This window comes from Poecilia formosa, unplaced genomic scaffold (genome assembly GCF_000485575.1).
Source record: "Poecilia formosa unplaced genomic scaffold, Poecilia_formosa-5.1.2 Scaffold347, whole genome shotgun sequence".
NCBI classification, from domain to species: Eukaryota; Metazoa; Chordata; class Actinopteri; order Cyprinodontiformes; family Poeciliidae; genus Poecilia; species Poecilia formosa.
In genome coordinates, this window is record NW_006800286.1 from 26,216 (window position 1) to 46,460 (window position 20,245).

Below are 20,245 nucleotides of genomic sequence, written 5' to 3' on the forward strand. Positions count from 1 at the left end.
TGACAGAGGTAGTTTTGAATCCAACTGCACATGAAAGAAGTGTGTGATTATCCCCATTAATCCATCAAAGTCCGGGTCCCCTAGTCATAATAAATATTTAGACTATTTATGACAGCTGCACACATCGGTCTTTTACAACCAGATCTGATTCACAATTAAATGGAGCGAGCTTTGAATCTAAAATAAACACTTTGCTCAAAAGAGTTTGCATGTTTCATTCCAAGAGAAAATGGGGAATTTAATACCTCACTTTATACCTCAATGTCTCGGATTTATTACTAAAAGTACCAGTTGTGTTTTAGTGTCTTTTTGTTTTAAGATGTGGAGATGTTAGTGGCCTTTATTCACAGGATTTAAACAGGGAGACATGCAACCTGGAAGGACAGAAACCCTCTGTACTGCTATGCCACACGCTAAGCCAGGATGCCTTTAAACAGAAGCTGATGGGAAAACTTAGTCTTGATGCTTTATAATAAAAATGCATTTCTTTGATCATTTGAAATAGAAATATTCTTTGTTGCTCCTTTGTGGGGAAACTCATTACCAGCAGAAAAGTGTGAGGCAAAAGGATGGAGATTCACAGAAAGGGTGAAAATATAACATCAATCATAAAAACAAATGAGATTCTAAAGCAAGGGCAAATTCACAACAGAAGATAAAATATTGTATGGCATAATCAACACATAATGTTTTAGTATTTCACCTTCACAACACTGACTGATCAAGGGAATATTGTCATCTCTGGCCTTTAACTTGTAGGTCTTTATCAATGCTTGTGAGCAGACTACGCCTGATAATTGAAATAGATCAATACAAAAGAAAAAAAATCACATCAAAGAGGCATTTTTTATTCAACAGATGCCCTGACCAGACTCTTTTAGACCAATTTTCATGAGCCTTTGAGGTCAGATCTGCTGATTTTTAAGCAATTATGAATTTTCTATGGATTTAAACAGGGCTAAAAAAATGTGCTGCAGGTCAAAATGTTAAGGTGGCTTTGAACTCAACAAAAAATGACGTAATTAAAAGATAAACCTCTGTAAATTATCAAAACATGTTCCTAATATAAAAAAAATGAGGTTAAACTAAAAGAAAATACATCAGAGCACACACTGCTGGTTGATTTGTTTAAAACTTTTTAATGAATAGAAATAAACACATCAGATTGTTCAAATCTGCTTATTACCGATCAGAGCTCATCCGTGAATTTTGATAAAAACAGTCGTGCTACAAGTCTACAATATAAATCTAAAAGGGAAAGCTGCAATAAAATCACTTATCTACTCTTTAAATGTTCTTTTGAGAACGTCAAGCTATGAAATGCATCCAAGCTAATATATCTTTAGATTTAAATTGCTCTAAATGGTCATGCATTATAGTAGCTTGATCAGGAGAAACAAACTTTTCCCTCCACTCGACTTTTCTCTCTGTGCGACCGGCGAAATGAAGCAGCTACGCCTCTCTGCACCACGGCCAAAAAACGAGCTGGACATACATTTTATATAGTATTTCTGAGTGGGCAGTGATCTCACAGCTTGGCAGTGCATATGAAGGAACGCTGGTAAAATGCAAACAAACGTTGGGGAGAACCAAAGAATTCGCATTTGAACGGCCAACTATTTGTTTGCTTTAAAAAAAAAACGAATAAAAAAAGAAATAACAGGAGGAGAAATTCACAGTTCCTCTGTCCAGCTGGCTGCAGCTGAAACGTTGCTTCCTTTCTGCCTTAAACAGGAGCAATAGAAGAAGAAGGAGGAGAATACAGTATGCTCATTTTGTCAGAGCAAACTAAACCCTCACAGTGAAATGACCATGTCTGTAAATCAGTGCAGCACCTTGTAACCACCAGTAGATGGCACTTTAGCTCCAGAGAGGAAGGCAGCAAGTCTCTGAGGAGAATATGAACAGAGCAAGTGGAGACAACAAACGCATACAAATAACCATGAGAACACATGCTCAGCTATGGAGAGAGACACTGCACTTAAACTAACCTGTGATGCATTCAAATATCCAGCATTAATACAAGAAATTATCATCATAACTGGGCTAAGTATACTAAAAAATATCATTTTCAACTCGACAAACACAATGCTCCATAATTTACAGCTCATTATTACGGTGTGAATTATCCACCATCTATTCACTTTCTGCAGAGACCATCTCTTTGGTGTAGCCTGAACACAGTGAACTCTCACTGAGCAACATGTGTAGAAATCAATCTTTGAGCTCCAAGACAAAATTCAGCCCCTAATTTACATTTCTTGAGAATCACACTCAACCACTGCAGGCTGTGAATACACGAGGCACAAAAAACTCAGGCGAGCAGTCAAACACGGAGCAGTCTTTAAAAAAAAAAAACAAAACAAAAAAAAACACCTGTGATTTCTTTTTCCTGTTTTACATCTGTGTTAGCCCCCCCGGTCTCCCCTGAACCCCGAGCTGCTCTCCAGGCTGGCATCCCTCCTACCTCACCAGGTGAGCTTGGGGCTCAGGCCGGCCGCGCGCCTGCTGGCTGTCATTGTCCATAACACTGTCCCAACCTCTACCTCTCCTCTGTGCTCTTAACAGCTGTCACTCTGCAGCTTCCAACCTGAGGCAAACTGCAAAATGCATGCCTGTTTGTGCACGCTGAGCACACAGGCACAATGTAGTCTTTGGATTAAAGGGCTCTGGTACAGACATACTTTCTATTTGCATCACAAAAGCACATAAAACACACAAGCAAACACGCTGCATATAGTGAAATAAATATTAAACGCAATCTGGTGCTAAAGGAGCCAGAAGAAATGCATTAAAAAAAAATTCAAGAGTCCAATTCAGTCCTGCTTCCGTCAAACGAAAGGATTCACGCCCACATCCTCCATCGACACACTCACCGATCGTTACAAATCACTCACACGGCCGGATGCAGCTGAAATCCAGATACATGTGACAGCGGCGCTTCCACTTTGGCGCAGGAGTTAGCTGAGCAAACAGAACAGGAATTTCATAACTGAGTATTTTCCTGTGATTAATTAAAAAGAGGCAGGCAGAGATGTTGGCTTCAAATATGAACAACGCGAAAAATGCAAAAGGAATCTTTGCTTTCTACAATAATGTGGAATGTCGCTAATTATTTGATGACAAACTTTTCCTGAAGTCCCCTAGCCGTTTAAAAGTTGGATATACAATGTCCTGTATATTTAAGTTTTTTTTTTACATGTTTAATTTAATTGTGATTTAAATAATAGACCAACACAAAGGCAAATAAGATAAAAATATGATTTTTACGAATAAAAATCTAAAAAATGTGGCTTGCATTTTTGCATTCAGACACAGTATTTTAATCTCAGTGTGAATATGCTGTTCCATAAAGCCTCAGAGGTTTGATGGAGAAAATTAATGAACTTCCTTGAGATTCATGAAGATCAAGGAACACAACAGACAGGTCAGAGGGGAAACTGTGTCACACAAATACACCAACCAGAGAAGAGCATGGAGACTCTGGAGGAGCTGCAGAGACGCCCAGCTCAGGCTGGACAATCTGTCAACCCACAAATCTACAGAACTGAACCTACAGGCAGCGACAGCATCATGGTGTGGTCATTTTTAACTGTGATAAGACTTTAAAACTGATACCACATCAAATCTTCATCAACCCTGACTGAGCTTGAGTTATTTTGTAAGGAAGAAAGGGCAACATTTTCATCTCTAGATGTGTAACACTGCTAGAAACTTCACCACCAAGAGCTGAAGCTTCTACAAAGTACTGATGAGACTGAATGTGTATGCGGAGAACATTTTTCAGCATTATTTGTAAAAACAAAGTTCAAAAACCATTAAACCTTTTTCTCCAACTTCACAATTATGAGCAACATTGTGTTGGCCCATCACATTAAACCTAAAAAAAGTCAAGTTAAAACATTTAAGTTAGGATGCATACCTGAGAACAATTAAATGTACATACTGCCTCAGTACATCTCAAACTACCATGTTTAAATAAACAGTTAAATTAGATAAATTTCCAAAACAGGTTAAAGCCCGTTTTCCTCCAACTGAGGTTTCTACTTCATCACTTTTTGCAGCTGAAAACTATTTTCTTTATTGAGTTTTATTGCCTTCCAATCTTTTAAATCAAAGCCAGATTAAAGCGGTATTGTTAGATTTGGCAACGAAACTCTGTCATTGTAGTATTCGCAGATGGTATGGACAGAGATTTGACCCTATAAATGGAGCGAAGAATAAAAGGTTGATCAAGCGAAGAGGAGCTTGCCGAGTGGGAGATGTTTGCAGGTAATTTCACTTAACCTTTATTTAACCGTGTTGGTCTCGTGAGATCAATTTCTCGAGGAAAGAACACCTGGTCAAGACGGTTGTGGGCAGAACGAACATCAGTATCAACAATGTATAGGAGTCAGCCTCAAAGAGAGAGAAAAACTACGGATAAAAGGTGAAAAACAAAGAGCTGGAACAATTGCTGTTTCCACAAACAGAAATGTAAATATGCCGTGAAATAAACAGGTGAAAATAGAAAGGAGTGCTTTCAGAAAACAAAGACCTGGAGACCATCTCTAGCTAAATGATTTGGGTTTGGCTTCCAGTCTCGGTGGAAACATGAAAAAAGACAAGCCGGAAAATAAGAAATTTATAAATTTTGCAACATTTTCTAAAGAAATTTTTGTGGCGTTTCCATCTTTTGACGGTTAATAAGAACCGACAACCATAAATTATGAAGCTCCTCTTGGCTTCTGAATTTACAGTTTTTGTTTTCATTTATCATGTTTTACACAAAAGCCCTGATGAGCTTATAAGAGTTTTCATATAGACGCGTTTAATTATTAATCCAGCAAAATAAGGGAGGCGGGCCAGTAAGAGAAGACAGTAATGGTCAGAGTGTATGAGTAACTAGAGAGTGATTGACTACATGTAAACAGACACACAAAAGCCACGCTGTGGGACACGCCGTCCTGCGTCCTGACCGTCCCTCCTCCCGCCGTCTCCAGGGACCTGTTACTGTGGCAATGAGCAGGCCTCAGTGGCATGAACATGGGTGTGAGTGTGTATCCTGAGCCTGGTGTGTGTGTGTGTGTTAACAGTCAATCTGTGTGTGCGACGGGCCGTCTTTGTCTGAGGGGGAACGGCGGGGGAGGAGGGTGTCCGAGGAGGCCTTTAGAAAATCCCTAATTGCCGTTCTTCTCCTCTCTCTCCCCCGGCCGTCACACCTTCCCCACACTAAGACTTTCCAGCCTCATCACACACACAGGAAACACAACGCTAATTAGACACAGCACAAGCTCTCCTAATCACACCCGTACGCGGCTGCGACCGAAATGTCAGCATGTGAATGCAGGCAACCGTTGTTTTTTTTTTGTTGTTACTTTTTTTTTTTTTCTTCCAGAGTCCACTTACAATTTATGTGTTTAAAAATGAGAGGTGAAAATCCTCCACAGCGGTGTAGCTATGAGGTGGAAGACGACAAAAAGCTCCCTGAGGAAGTATTAACCTTTATACATATTTTTTAACGGTTCAACTACGAATTTTAAAGTATTTTATTCGGATTTTAGGTGATGGAGAAACGCAAAGAAATTAATTATTGTGAATTTTTCAAAAATATCTTGCATTTCTACTCAGCCTGCAGTTAACAACTTGAAATTTTATCCCAAATAAAATGATTTTGTCGTAGTGTAAATTATTCTCTTTTAGCATCACTTTAAATTTTTTGGAATGAATAAAAATCTGAAGAGTGTGGTGTGCATTTGTACTGATCCCTTCTGATGCTTGATACCCCTAAAGAAAAAGTTTTTGTAAACAACTGCTGTGAGGTGATTTATAAATGGTGTTTACTTAAGTGTCATCTAATCCCTGCATAAATACATCCTGTCTCTAAAGATGTCAAAAGTTTATTACATTATATTAGTGGAAAAAAATATCTTAATGAAGACCAGAGCTGACAGATTTAGCGGTGGAAAAATTAAAAGCAGGGCTAGGTTATAAAACAATATCCCAAAGCTGTGAGCATTCTGCTAAAACCACGGCTGAAAAACAAAAAGGGTGTGGTAAAAACGCAAACCTACTAACAAACACATGTCCACCGACAGCAAAAGGAGAGCATTGTTCAAAATAGCAGCCAAAATACATGATAACTCTGGAAAAACAGTGCAGGGAGGAAGAAAGGGTCAAAAGGACAACTATTAGTTGTTCACTCCATTTTTATGGAGGACTGGAAAGAACGTTTAATTGTTTCTGGAGTTTCCCACAAACTAAGTAAGGAACATAGCAAACATGTGGCAGAAGGTCTGGCCAGATGAGAGACACACTGATATTTCTAAGCGACATTGAGTGGAGGAAAACTAACAGTCTGAGCAGACAGCAGGATCCTGTGGTGATGTTTGTGAAGACACTTGAGACAATTCTGAAAGAAAACTGGTCAGAGGCAGCAAACAACGTGGAGGTTCATCTTCCAGCAGGACAACCAGACTGAACACAGAACCAGGGTGGAATGGTGTAGATCAGTGGCACATCTACAAAACGGCTTAGTTTATTACTTCAGGAAACTGTGGCGCACTCATTACCTTAGATCAACATTTAGCTACTTTTATAAACTGTGGTATACTTATTACTTTAGACCAACATTTAGCTTTATACTTTTAATAAGACTTAGAGAAACTCCTTCCTATTAGTTTACAAATCTAGAACAGGCTTAGAAAGTACCACCTACTTAACAACCCAGAACAAGAATCAAACATGGAGAACCAACATGTAGCTTTACCAGAACCCCTAATTAATTATGGACTACCAATTCTTATTAAACATGGGGAACCAACATGTAGTTTTATACATTTACCTTTTTGTCTTTCTTCTGGTTTGTTGCTTTGTTTGCATTTCATTCTAATACATGTAAAGCACTTTGAATTGCCTTGTTGCTGAAAATGTGCTACATGAATAAAATTACCCTAGCTATCTAAAACATGCAGGCTGTTGAGGACTGAAAGTGGCGACCACCGGTTTCTATCAAAGCATAGTCATGTGTCAGATTGGCCTAGTCAAAGTACTGATCTAAATCAAATTCAAAGTCTGTGGCAAGACTTAAAAAAGTAACATTGACCAATTCTGAGCAGGAATTATGACTGAGCTAAAGCTATTTTGTGAAGAAGAATGTGGAAAAAAAAATCTCTCTAGATTTTAAGAATGTTAGAGAGATGTTTTCCCCAAAACCTGCAACTGTAATTGCAGCACAAATTGGTTCTTTAAAGTATTCACGCAACAGAAATGCACGCTACTCTTTCAGATTATATTTTTTATTTTTATTCAAAAACATCCTGAAATCCTCTTCACTTCACTGTTATTCACTATTTTTCACATAAAATCAATTTCCGTTTGTGGTTGTGACACAATTTGGAAAAGTTCAGCAGGTGTGAATACTTTCACATAATTAGAAACTCCCTGCCTTATGAAACTTATGTTCACTTTTAGAATGAGAAAAAATAAACTTCTTCATTAGTTTGTTATAATTAAACTAGAAAACATGTCATCCTTCCTGGTATATTTACTGATGATTGTGTGTTTTGCACATCAAGCGCCAGCTTTGCATACAACAAAGACAAAATTTTTGCAATCCATTTTTGGAGCACAAGCAAATTCTTCAGAGAAAATGCTGACCAGCAGATGAGTTGCTACGACTGTCCGTGCTGTTCAGAGAAAACCACTGAGTGTACAACAACGAGCGCGTTGAAAGGGAAGGAAAAATGCTTATGATTACATTTGGAACCCTGACAAACTGCTGTACTTCCAACAGAGTGTGAGAGGAGGGGGGAGAGAGGAGAAGTAGGATGGTGATAAGAAGAAAAAAAAAGATCTGGAGCTACAAAAAAAGGAGAAAAAAATCACAACAAGAAAGGAAAGTGGACAGAAAATAGTGGAAAAGTGGAAGGCTGAATTCATATTGGTCAAGTGAAAACTGAGCTGTGGTGTGATCAGACAGTGTAAATGTGCATAACTCGTTTACTGATGTGCTTCTGTAGCACTGTGTGTAGCACTGTGTGTGTTTGTGCACGTCGTACCCGTCTCATCTTTTGCAGTCTCCTTGGAGACAGGCTCTTGGTGCTGGTGGGAGACCCTGGACGGACTGTCATCCCGTCTTCTTCGTCTTCCTGAGAGAGAGAGAGAAAGAGAGAAACAGAGAGAGAGAGATGATGAATATAAATCTGAGACTTTCTGTCTAATGAGTGATCAGTGTGGGCACCAATGTGTGGATTTCTGAGCTGTATAAATGTTGCACATCATCCAGTAAAGTACATTTAATTCACAGGTTAAAAGATCAGTCTGCTTATATATTTTATTTATAGCCTGAAGTAAAAATATTTACCTTAAAAAAACATTATTACATGTCACATTTTGAAATAAGTGTTGCCCTGTGACAGACTGGCAACCTGTCCAGGGTGACCCCGCATCTCGCCCAGAACGTTAGCTGGAGATGGGCACCAGCAACCCTAACAACCCCACTAAGGGACAAGGGTGTAAGAAAAGGGATGGATGGATGGAATTTTAAAATAAATGAGCTGTGTTTGGCATCAGCCAATATAAGATTATTGGAGCAAAACCTTGAAGAAACATATCATTTCGCTGTATTTTAAACAAAATAATTTCTTTTGCTAAAAATATATTCAAATTTCTTAAGCTGTAGTTTAAAAGCAGTGCTGCATTAGTAAAAGTTAAGGGTGGAGATGCTTTAGTTCTCAATCTATGATTGTATTTTTTCCAACTGGAAATATGTCAAAATAGCTGAATTTGTTTTTTTGCAAGCGTAAAAAAATCCCCACAAAAAACTTAGGGACTTTCTTTCAGCCAGTCGACTGGCAGTGTGCAGCAACAATATTGGGAAGGAGCAGCGCTGCGCTACTCTACTCATTCTGGTACTTTTCAGACATCTTTAAAATGTCCAAGTAAACCTGAAACCTGAGAATATTATTGCCTTTTTTGTGTTTTTGGAGAAGTAAATAATAAACGCTAATTGAAACGGTTTCTATGGATTACAGGAGGACAGAACATTAAACCAAACTCATTCACTAGTGAACAATGTTACCTACTCAAACTGTTTTTTTATCATGAAAAACAAGCCCAAAATTTCAAACACAAAGCTAATCTTCGATTTTAGATTAATGTGAGAAACTTAAATAGGATAAGTTCTACTTCTTACAGTGAAATATTGTATTGCTGAATTAATAATACAAAAATTATAATTTTTTCAGCAACAAGGCAATTCAAGGTGGTTTCCAAGATGAAAATATGAAACAACAAACAAGAAACATACTGTATGTTCATCATCAAAAATCCATCCATTCATTTTCTTACAGCCTTATCCCATTGGGAGGGGTGTCGGTGCCTATCTCCAGCTGACAACGGGCGAGAGGCGGGGTCACCTTTACAGGTCGCCAGTGTCATCAAAAGTCATTATCATAAAATATTGGAATAAAGACTAAGATCAATTTATGCTCCAGTTATTTCTAATCAAAGGCAACTCTAAACAATGGGTTATTAGTCTTGATTTGAAGCATTTTTGCAGTTCTCTGGAAGAGAACTGCAAAAATGCCAAAAATGCCAAAAATGCCAAAAGGGCACAAACGTGATATTTTCACAAAAACTAAAAATTCTAACCCAAAGAATGGAAAACCCCTTCAGAATAATCAACAAGAGTTAAACAGGGTCCATCTGCTCCTCACTAGGAAAGCTTCACTTCTTGATCTCATATTTGGAAACACTGATTTATCAACTGATTCATTAGTAATCAGTTACTGCAGCTTCCACTAAAAAAGTACTGAGGCAAATCTCAAATTTTCCAGAAAAAAACTTTCCCAATTTTTTTTTTTAATTTCTGAGATTCATCTAAAATTTTCTTTGTTTTGTCAAGCAAATTTTAGACTTTTCAAACTCAGAATTTTCCTTGTTCGATCTGTTTTTTTCTAAGAATTTCTGATGTTTTTGGCAGATTTTTTTCCCCTTTGTACAAAGGCCCTGATACACCATATCACATAGTACCTCATAATATTGTGATTAAAATTCTAAGTCCACATCACCTAGCCTATTCTCAAGACATTTCTATGCTTATCTTAATATTTTAAACAAATTTCTTCAAAGATTAAAAGCACAGAATATTAATGATGCACCTTAAACACATTCTTCATGCTCTCATATCCCTGGAGCCAATTGAAAAAGTGCAGCAGAGACTCTGTGCAATCACAAATTAATTTCTCCTCTGAACGAACATGAAAATCTGCTTAACTTCAAAATCAAACAGATTTCTGCACCTGTGTTTGCCTCCACCGAATGTGTTTGTGCAGAACGAAGCGCACGCCTCGTGTTCGTCATCATTGCCCTCTCTCCTCGCTTCCCACTGACAGATCAAACTGCTATTGCCTTATCAAATCCATCAGGCTTATGGAAACATACACCTCGTTACATTAGCTTTGAGGAAATCACAGGCTCACTGATGAAATATGCAGACAATAAAAGAGAAAGAAGGGCTGGGGTTTCGGATGACATGACAGGCCATAGCCAGAGGGGCGCTAGTTAAAAATGTACAGCCCCGAACAAAGCGCTAAGCAGGCTTCAACAGTCATTAAAAGGCCCCTACGTCAGAATCACACACTCCATGTAAAGCAGCCTTCCTGTCTGTTTCTATGAGGGAGGCATGTGTCTGTCTGCGTGCCTCTGAACAAAGTTGTGTACGCATGTGTGCGTGTGTGTGTGTGTGTGTGTGTGTTGGCATGCAGCGCAAACTGTGTCGGAAAGGTGTGAAGGTGCATGCCGGCTCACCCTTGCTTTAAGTCTGCCCTTAATGTCCCGAATGCCCCGCTTGGCATGAACCTTGGCCTAGGAGGGGTGAAACACACACAAACACACGCAGACACAAAGACAGATTACTAATCAAAACATGTCGAATTAGCATTCTGCTCTGGTTTCGTGTAACATCAAGAAATTCTTTGATCCCTGTGGCAAAAACACGCAGACAAAAGGCTGGATGAGAGAGCCTCGCTCGCTAACAGGAGGCGATAACATGAAAGGGCACCCTGACCACCTATTATACGGCGTGCAACGCCACAGCCAGCCGTGAACAATGCTCTTTAGCTACATTACCAATTATAATCAACATGTTTTTGAACATACATTATAACATTCAAGAGTGCCACTTCTTTCTGTGGAAAAAAAATCTAGAACTGGAAAAAAAACAAGTATTAAATACCTTTGACACAGCTGTGTTGAAAAATGCTCCTCCTCTCTGTGACAAAAAAGAAAACAATATTCAGAGATTTGAAGATTTCACATATCGACTCACAAAACCAGGCTTTCATACATGGACAAAAATAGGGGATTTTAAAGGATGTTATGGACTTTATTACTTTCGGTGTCGTCACACAAGACATAAGACATCGAAACACATGCGCAGGCCTGATTGACAGCGCTCAGACACCAACCTGGCTCTGATTGGTTATTTCTGACTTGGAGCGGTGCATTGCTTCAGACGACAATAGTGGATCTGTCTCATATTAAACTGTCATGATGTGGTGACAGTTTCAACAAGTATGTTAGACAAAACCCCCCCAGAACATACTTTTTTAAAAGTTACATACTGCATCTTTAACAGCCTAAACTACAAACCAACGGACACTGAAATGGGCTTTGGAAAACTTTGAAGTTGTGCTGAATCAAACTGACTAAAGCCTGCAGCTGCACCTATTAGTGCATGTAGAGAGGAAAATGTCTGTGCTCATATGGCTCATCCAAGGTGAGCTCAGCCGATAAAAAGACCCAGTTAGCTATTGTTAACAACATGCAAAAGGTCATTTTACCAAGACAAAAAAAAAATATAAAAATATGTTTTCTGGTGATAATTACTAAACACAAAAATCTGTTATGGCTTCATTTAGAAAAACACATTTTATCATGAATTAAAACTGGAAAGTATCTGAGTCTGAAACATTCGATAAATAGGATATCTCAAATGTTACATGAGCCAGCTGAGTTCCCCTGTGTGACATTTAGATTCCTCTATTGGCAGAAAGGCACTAATTAAAGTCTAAATGGGTAAGGAAAAGTACTTCTGCTGCATTATTATTACTAGAAAAATGGTTCCACTGAACAAATCAACTTAACACGCTCATGTTTAAGTTTTATAATGTTTCCTAAAGGTGACTAAAGTTTCATTTCACTGTAAATGAGGGGCTGGATTGTGTTTTGAATTGATCTTCCAAACTGACCATTAAATGAGTTGGAATCCTGAAAAGTGTGAAACCCACATGAAACTTGAAAATAAAGTTTTCAAAAGATCTGAAAACTTTATTTTCACAGTATGACCATGATTTACAAACGCAATCAAAAACATAGATGACTATTTGCCACCTGATACACAATGCAGGAGGTGGAGTTGAGTCAAACATGTTCCAGAGATACAAACTAATAAAATGATTCAAAATGATTTTTGAGTCCAGGATGACATGCCGACTAAACGGCTTGAATATATTTAAGGCTCATCAACATAGAGAGATATCTGCTTTAAAAGCCAAAAAACAGGATGTTGGTGCAGAAACGTTCCTGTTTTTATTTGAATTAATCTGCACTTATAGTGGATCTGATAAACTGGGTTTGAGAAAGGTTTTGTCAGCAGCAAAATATCAAATACAAAAAAATAGCAGCAGCGAGGCACTAATCATCTAGAAAGGGATTAAAAATTGGCCAATTTTCTTTTGATCAACAAGTCAAATATCAAAAAAATCTAAAAGTTTATTTTTATTTTTACCCAAAATACCAAAACAGAAGATTAATCCTTTTTTCAGTCAGTAAACATATTTACAAGAAGCACAAACTCTGGAGAATCTTGCTTTTAAAAAATACAAATGTTGGACAAGAAAAAGCCAGTTATGTCTCAAGCTGAGATGGACAGATGAAAACCTGGAATAGGATTCAGAGAAAGAAAACGACCCAATATGAGGCTCTTTCTAAGTTCACTGATGGATTAAAAGGTGGCTCCTCCTCCCCTTCAGGTTAATGTCAGGCATCAGAAATACAATTTCAACCTCCAGAACTGATTTGCTTAAACTCCTGATAAGTGTTGGACTTTCATGAGCTTGATTAAATTGAAAGCTTAATCGTCCAGTCATTAAACATCCTATAGAGTATTTAATAGTTAGTTTGCAGAGTGAATTTAGTGTCGGTGTCACAGCCTTCTAAGATAAAAAGCCAAAATTATTCCAAGCTAAACTCTGACCAATGAAATTATCAGATATTTTGAAAATTCCTGCAAACCTCTGCATCGCTCAGTCATATTGCAGGAACAGCAGAAAATGGTGCTGATAAACTAGCATAAACTAAGCAATTCACAGCATTCAAGAGCTTTTTATTAAAAAGAAGCCTAAAGGAGTTATGGAGGGGAATGTATTTCATCCTCTGAGTTGGGAAGGCTGACATTATGGTGCCCAATCTGTTTCTCTCAGTGTCTTTCTTCTTTTCTCTCAGAGTTGCCGTTTTCGTCTCAGTTTGGTCTTTAGTGTAAGCACAAAACGCCGACTAAACGGCTAAACAGAGTAAATGGCAGACAGCGTTTCAGAAGTTGGCAGAAAGAGAGGAGGAGAGGGGCCGAGGTGAAGGCCTCTCTTATAGATCCCTGTCAGTCAGGAAATGTGAACTTTAACAAACCTTTGAAGAGCACTCTAGAGAACTAATTCAGCCTTAGCTGACGGCGTGGGGAGATAGGAAGGGTGAGAGACGGGGGAGGAATCGGGGGGGAGGGGTGACAGAGATGAAAAGGGGGAGAGAGATAAAGACAGATAGATAAGGGAAGGAAAGGATATGAGGGAAGGGCCCAAAAGAGATGAAGGAGGAAGAGATGTATGTTCTTGGGCTGGTTCAGCGGCGTAACGCCTGTGTTTGCTGCCAGATCAACATGTCATGTCGGAGGACGTCTTGTCACGTCAAATCGCTTCTGTCTTCCTCCCTGTCTGTATCCAGTGTCCTGCTGCACGCGCCGCTACACACACACACACACACACTCACACACTCCAGCTGGATATGTACGTTCAGGCAACCCCTTCATTCCAAAGGCAACAGCAAGACTTCAAACACTGAGCTGTGTCAATCAGGCCTTCAATTAAATATAAGTGGAGAATAAAAATGAAACACAAGGATCCCGGCGAGAGAAGCTGGATGCTGTACAGGACGTTGTGTAAATACCTTCACAGTGTGCATCCACTGCTGGTAGGACCTTGAATTACCTGAGGAGACGGGGGGGAAACCAGGGATATGAATTAATCACCGTTTCATCAGAAGCTCGCTGTTTTCAGGATGATTCAAAAGCAACATTATAAATCACTATGAGCAACACTCAGACCCAGAAAAACAATCCTAAATAAACTATAGTTTAAAAAGGTATCAGGACTGAATGACTTACAGAGCTGTGAAAGAACATTCAGCTCTTATATTTTTAATATTAATTGTTCTTTTTTGCCACATATTTGTTTGACAAAAAAGGTCGTCAAACAAATATGAACACCATCCAAAGACAAGTAAATACACAATGCAGCTTTCAAACTATGATTGCCTTTATTAAAGAAAAATAAATATCCAAGCCAACCAGGCTCTATGTGGAAGAAATTTCCCCCTAAACTTCATAACTTCCACAATGTGTTTGTGATTTGAAAAAAAAAAAACACACATCATTTGAAACACTTTTTTGTGTTTCTGTGGTTTATCATTGTTTGATGTTTTGGATGATCACAAAAGTCAAAGTGTGAAAAAGTAAGAATAAAATAAATGTTTGGTAAACCTTCATCTTTGGGAGTTAAAACTTAACACAAATTGTGGCAACCATAAAAGTTGCATTATGACATTTTGTTGAGAATCCTCTAAGGCTTTAAGAATCTTTTAGAAAACCAAACCACTGGGTTGTGGTGCTTTGCTTTCAGTTTCTTTTGGTGCACACCTTCAGTTTTTTATTTAAGAAGCAAAAAAGAAAATTACATCCAAACATTTCCGTACTTAGCTGTACAGGGACAACACAACTGTTACATTATAAATCAAAATATGGAAAATGAAGACAGATAAAGATTTTGCTAGGATTTTCCCTTAAACTTCTTTTTCAGTTTCATAGAAAAGGATTTTTCTGATATCTGCGCCTCTTTGTTGTCAGCATGAGATAAAATTTTGATTCTGAATTCAAACAGGAATCTGAAAGGAAACTCTGAAAGGCCATGCGATCAAGGGCAATGTTTTATTTTAGTTTTCAGATGCATTTTTCATTCTTGCACTAAAATTTAACACGGTTTTCCTTTTTTGCCAGTTTCCACGAAATCCACCAAGTCATGCTCTCAAAGAGAGAAACCTCACACATTTCTGCTTTGGCTTTCAGCTTGGCATTGAATACTGAACTTGTAGTCAAGGATTCCTCCAGCTGTCGGGGCAGGCATGACATTTGCAAAGCGCAGCATTACATTGGGTACGATTATTATCGGGAACATACATTTCATAGCAGTGGTGCTTATGTGTGCTATAAATGGCACAATGCTGACTTAGCAGGAGATTATTTACATATGCTTTATGCGTACAGAGATGATGCAGGAGTGCTGTTTACTCAAAGCCATGCATCTTCATACACCGTAGAAATGTGAAGCAGAAATGCAATCCAGGCACAAGCCCACATATTAGAATATCATTGAAAAGTTAACAGATTTCTTTAATTTAAATGCAAAAAGTGAGACTGTAGCAGAGTGATACATGTGGATGTTTTATAATATGGTCATCCTGATGATCCTGTGACAAAGGCCAAGAGCCAAAACGTGTTGGTCTGTATCTTCATGTCACCAGATGTTGGAAAAATGAAGTTGCACTGAAAATTTTTGGCTGACTTGAAATCTATCCAGCTGAGTCAATGACATCTCCGAGGAGAAAGAAAATAAAAACGGTCACTGATAGAAAAACTGGGTCCTCACTTAGTGATGTATCAAAGTAGTTTAGTGAAAAGTTAAGTGGAAGGAAAAAGTGTTGTAGATGATAACTGTTATATGATAACTACAGCTTTGAGAGGATTGTGAAGCAAAATCCTTTCAATATGTAGCAATCTGGGCCTTTTTAAAGTCAAAGAGCATTCATACTGTAATTCATGAAAAAGTGTTCAGTGCATATACTTCATAGTACAAGAGCAAACCTTCAGTAGGCTGACAGTTCTGAATTAAAAACATGTTTCCTTTGGTTTTATGTGAAATATTAACTTTCTTAAATTAGAATTTTGGGATTTCATGAGTTGCAAGCCGTAATTATTTAAATATGTCACTTTGTGTTTAAATTTTTCAACTCAGTAAGTTAATTAAAATACCCTTTTCTTAAAAAACTACTTTATTCAGATGTACTTTATACATATGCAGGTATGTACATGCATATATGTCAATAACATGCTTGTCTTCATCAAGACTCCGACACTTGAAGACAGATCAGCATCTTGAACAAAGTAGAGCGTTACATGCTGGTGATTCATAGTTGGGCCCAACAAAAGACTCAAGATCAGCTCTGTCATTTCAACTTCTTCTTCTTTCCCAAAAAGAGTCAAGATTTCCAGGAGCTTCTTAGGATAAACTGAGAAGTTTGTGGCAAATTTACAGTGGCATTGTTTTTAGCTAATTAAGTCAGTGATAGTGATAGATGTTCATTTTCACATTTCTGGTGTCAGAACTGAGAGTTTTGAGCAACACGACTGAAAAACCAGGAGTTGATTTTAAGACATTTGTGGCTCACGATGCTAACTCAAGCATCTTAATGGGTTTTACATATTTATTTAATTTTTTTTTTAAACACGTAAAGCTTTACTTGGTTGAAAACACAATTTCTACTGCAGTAAAAGTGTTAAACATAACTCTTTTGGTTTATTTTTCTTCCCCTCCCTGTGCTTCACATGAACAATAGCACAGCAGCATCAATGAGGTGCAATAAATATGAAAAATAAATACAGTTAATCTTATTGGCAGACAAGTCTGGCACTACTCACTTCCACAGAAGCCCCCCTCTGTGATCTCTTCTTCAAACACATCGGTGAAGCCGCGGCCTGCGTTTAATTTGGCCAGCCGTCCGTCGATGAACTGCAACCATAAATTACAACATGCTTATTAAAGGAGTGGAGGGGAAGCGGGAGAGGGGGCACACTCACATATACACAGATTCAAACACTTGAGCCTCAGAGGGGTGTTATTAATCCTACCTGAAGGAAACTACATCCAGAGATTAGGTGGGTTTCCAGGTAATAGGGATTTGTTAATATGGAGCAGATGAGGGATTAGAGCTGCAGTCTAAATTCTGCACACTGTCTGAGACATGAGGAAGTTTCATTTCCTCCCTTTGTAACACGGAGCCCACTAAACTCCACGTCATAAATAAGCACTTAACAGCCGAGACAGCTGCACGTTTTATTAGCTCAGTGACAAACAGCACATTAATATGTCACAAAATAAACAATAACAAACACTCATCGAGTTAAATTAATAAACTAAGTGCATTTTTCGGATAAAAAAGCGATAAGAGTTTGCTTGCTGATTAAATCAAAACAGAGGAGAGAGATAACAGTTTCAAACACATCAGAACCTCTTTAGAGCATTTTGGACCATTATAAAGAATCTGCTGCCACACCAGGAGTAGTTTAACTGTATATCCTGGCAAAGCTGGATTTTAATACGATGCTTTTACATAGTTATTAACAATGAAGAGCTTCCTAATTTAATAAACAATCATAGGAATCCCCATGTTAACCGAGTCCATGTTCCCCTTTAGTGGTAATGTCTCAATATATTACATACTAATAATGCTCTGGGAAAATGGGTAATACATCGTCCAGCATTTTTATAAACTCTGAATAAAAACAAAGTCCCTTACCTTAGAAAAACAGAAAAGTTAACTTTCAGAAGTCATATACATACATATGACTATATTTATATTTTAATATGATCTTTGACACTTGAAGCATATGCAGAAATATTTTCAGTTGTAGCCATGTTTTTTTGTCTAAGTAGGTGGAAAAACTGGTAAAAATGATGCAACATCATAATGAAAATAATTACAATTTATGCAAAAAGTCCACCTGTGTTTTCAAGGCAAACTTTTTTAACTGATGTCATTAATTAGCGAGATAAACCTTCAACCTTCCAAACCCTATTTAACTTTTTTAATAACTAACAAATGGCACTATAGTCTTTCAAGAATAATAATACAAAAACTTGACAGCAACATATTGTCAGACCACTTTTTTTCGTTTTTCTTTTTTGTTAATGCAACAATCCTACTCCTCCCCCTTGTGTTAGCACGTCCGCAGTGTAACACCAGTACAGCCTGTTCTTGGGTGCATGTCCTCAGGGACAGCCTGCTAACTAGCGACCGACACGGCTACCCGCTCCTCTGGTCAGGAGAGCTGGAAACTAATCATTAGATCATTTTAATGAGAGGTGAGACTGCAGACTCCATCGGCTGCTCCGCTACATGGCTGGTCCAATTAGCGGAGATAATCAACCCAAATCATCACCTCGCCCGAGCCTCCACTTAAACACCCTGCACCCCCACTCAAACCCCGGCCAGATTACCTGCCTCGCTGTGGGCCTTAATTGGACATTACTCAACAATGGCAGGCTGTGATCACAAACATGTAAACCACCACTAAAAAAAACAAAAAAACATCTGTTACATCTGCATGAGCAGAAACAAAGGGGAGAAAGTCATTTTCTCTGTTTTTAGAGAGAGAAGAAAAAGCACTTAAAATTTTAAGACCAAATTGGGGTCAGATTTATTAACACGAAATACAGATGATTTTAGAATATTGCAGTTTTCAGATCTATTTAACTTTTTCCTCACCTAACAGCCACAAAATTCAATGCATCTCACTGTCTTTAATTGTAAAATGGAAGGAAAATATGATTCAATATCTCTACATTTCTCTTGCAAAATAGCTTGCTGTTAGCTGTGCATGCTACAACTATTATCTTTGAACAAATTCTCCAATTTGAGGCAAGAATCTCAAGAGTTACAATGGATCTGTTGATTGAAGCCATGCTGGCTCAACCTGTCAGATTATCAGTTCGTAGTTCAGTACTTCCTTTTTCGGATGGCGCATTAAACTCCATCAGATGTTCAAAGCTTGTTGCGTAGCTTAGCACTGCTTTTAAACTTGTCCGAAACTTCATCCCTAATCTGTAGCAATGCACACCAAACTTTTCATATTTTTATTTTGAAAGAAAAAATAAAAACAGAAATAAAAACCGTGTACTATTATTCTAGCACTTCTAGCACAAAATGATGGTTGTGAAAAGGTTCAAGGCGTATTGCTACGTCTGCAAGGCACCGGAATGGCATTCTCTCCCTTAGAAGCTCATTAATATTACCTTAAGGCTAAAGTTTAAGATAAAATTAAGGTTATATTCTACAAAGTCATGCTGTGAAAGCAAAACTCTGCCCCCAAACAAATTTAGAAAAAATTCCACCAAGGTGGGCGGAGTCAAGATACATTGAGGGGCGTGGCCAAATGTGGAGCAGGACAGGACAAAGGAAGAACAGTTACCAACTTATGCACTTTATCGCTATATTTAGCAATTATTTAGATCCCTGTAGTATTTTTTTAAAGTGACTAGCAACTAATTTAGCGACTTTTTCCTGTTACAAATATGTCGACAACCTGTGAAGCAACTGACCAGTGAGACGATTTCATACCCGAACGTGGGTCTGCAACATAAATGCTAACCAAGCTGTGCTGTTATAACCAATAGGAAAATTCAATTGGACTAGACACTGTTCAACTTAAGGAGGCCAGATCTGACATTAAACAAATGTACACAAAAATGTCCAAATTTACACAGAAACATAAAGATAGCACCCTTACAAACCTAGTTAATTTGTTAAAAAAGTTGCTTTGGCAATTGCAATTACAAATCCATGCAAAGGTTGTGAATTTAACAAAATCAATCTTCATTACATGTTGTAAAGGGACTTTGTTTTAACTTGGTAAAAAAGGGGAAAGTTATTGATCCTGCAGCTTTTGTCTCAGTTTGTTTGGCCTATAGTTTGCATAGCCAGAAATGAAGAATCGACAGAAGTTCATTTAGAGCGACATGAATGTAGAGCCTAAAAGGAGTCCAAACACTTCCTTATTTGAAGAGTCCCCATGAGTAAAGACTACAACTAAGGAGAAAGTGGCAGCTGTTGACACTGCAAGATATGTTAGGAGAGATGTCAATCAAGCACACAGGAAAAA

At 38.1% G+C, this 20,245-nt stretch overlaps 1 protein-coding gene across 2 annotated transcripts in view; it reads right to left on the reverse strand.

Annotated features, from left to right (window-relative positions):
- dennd1b (DENN/MADD domain containing 1B) overlaps positions 1-20,245 on the reverse strand; it is a 138,594-nt gene that overhangs the window by 11,757 nt on the left and 106,592 nt on the right. For both annotated transcript variants that reach the window (XM_007574230.2, XM_007574231.2), the window contains 5 exons: positions 17,006-17,096; positions 14,203-14,243; positions 11,219-11,254; positions 10,792-10,848; positions 8,040-8,129 (listed from right to left, as the gene is read on the reverse strand). In XM_007574230.2, coding sequence (XP_007574292.1) covers positions 8,040-8,129; positions 10,792-10,848; positions 11,219-11,254; positions 14,203-14,243; positions 17,006-17,096 — 315 coding nt within the window. The remainder of the gene's footprint in view (positions 1-8,039; positions 8,130-10,791; positions 10,849-11,218; positions 11,255-14,202; positions 14,244-17,005; positions 17,097-20,245) is intronic.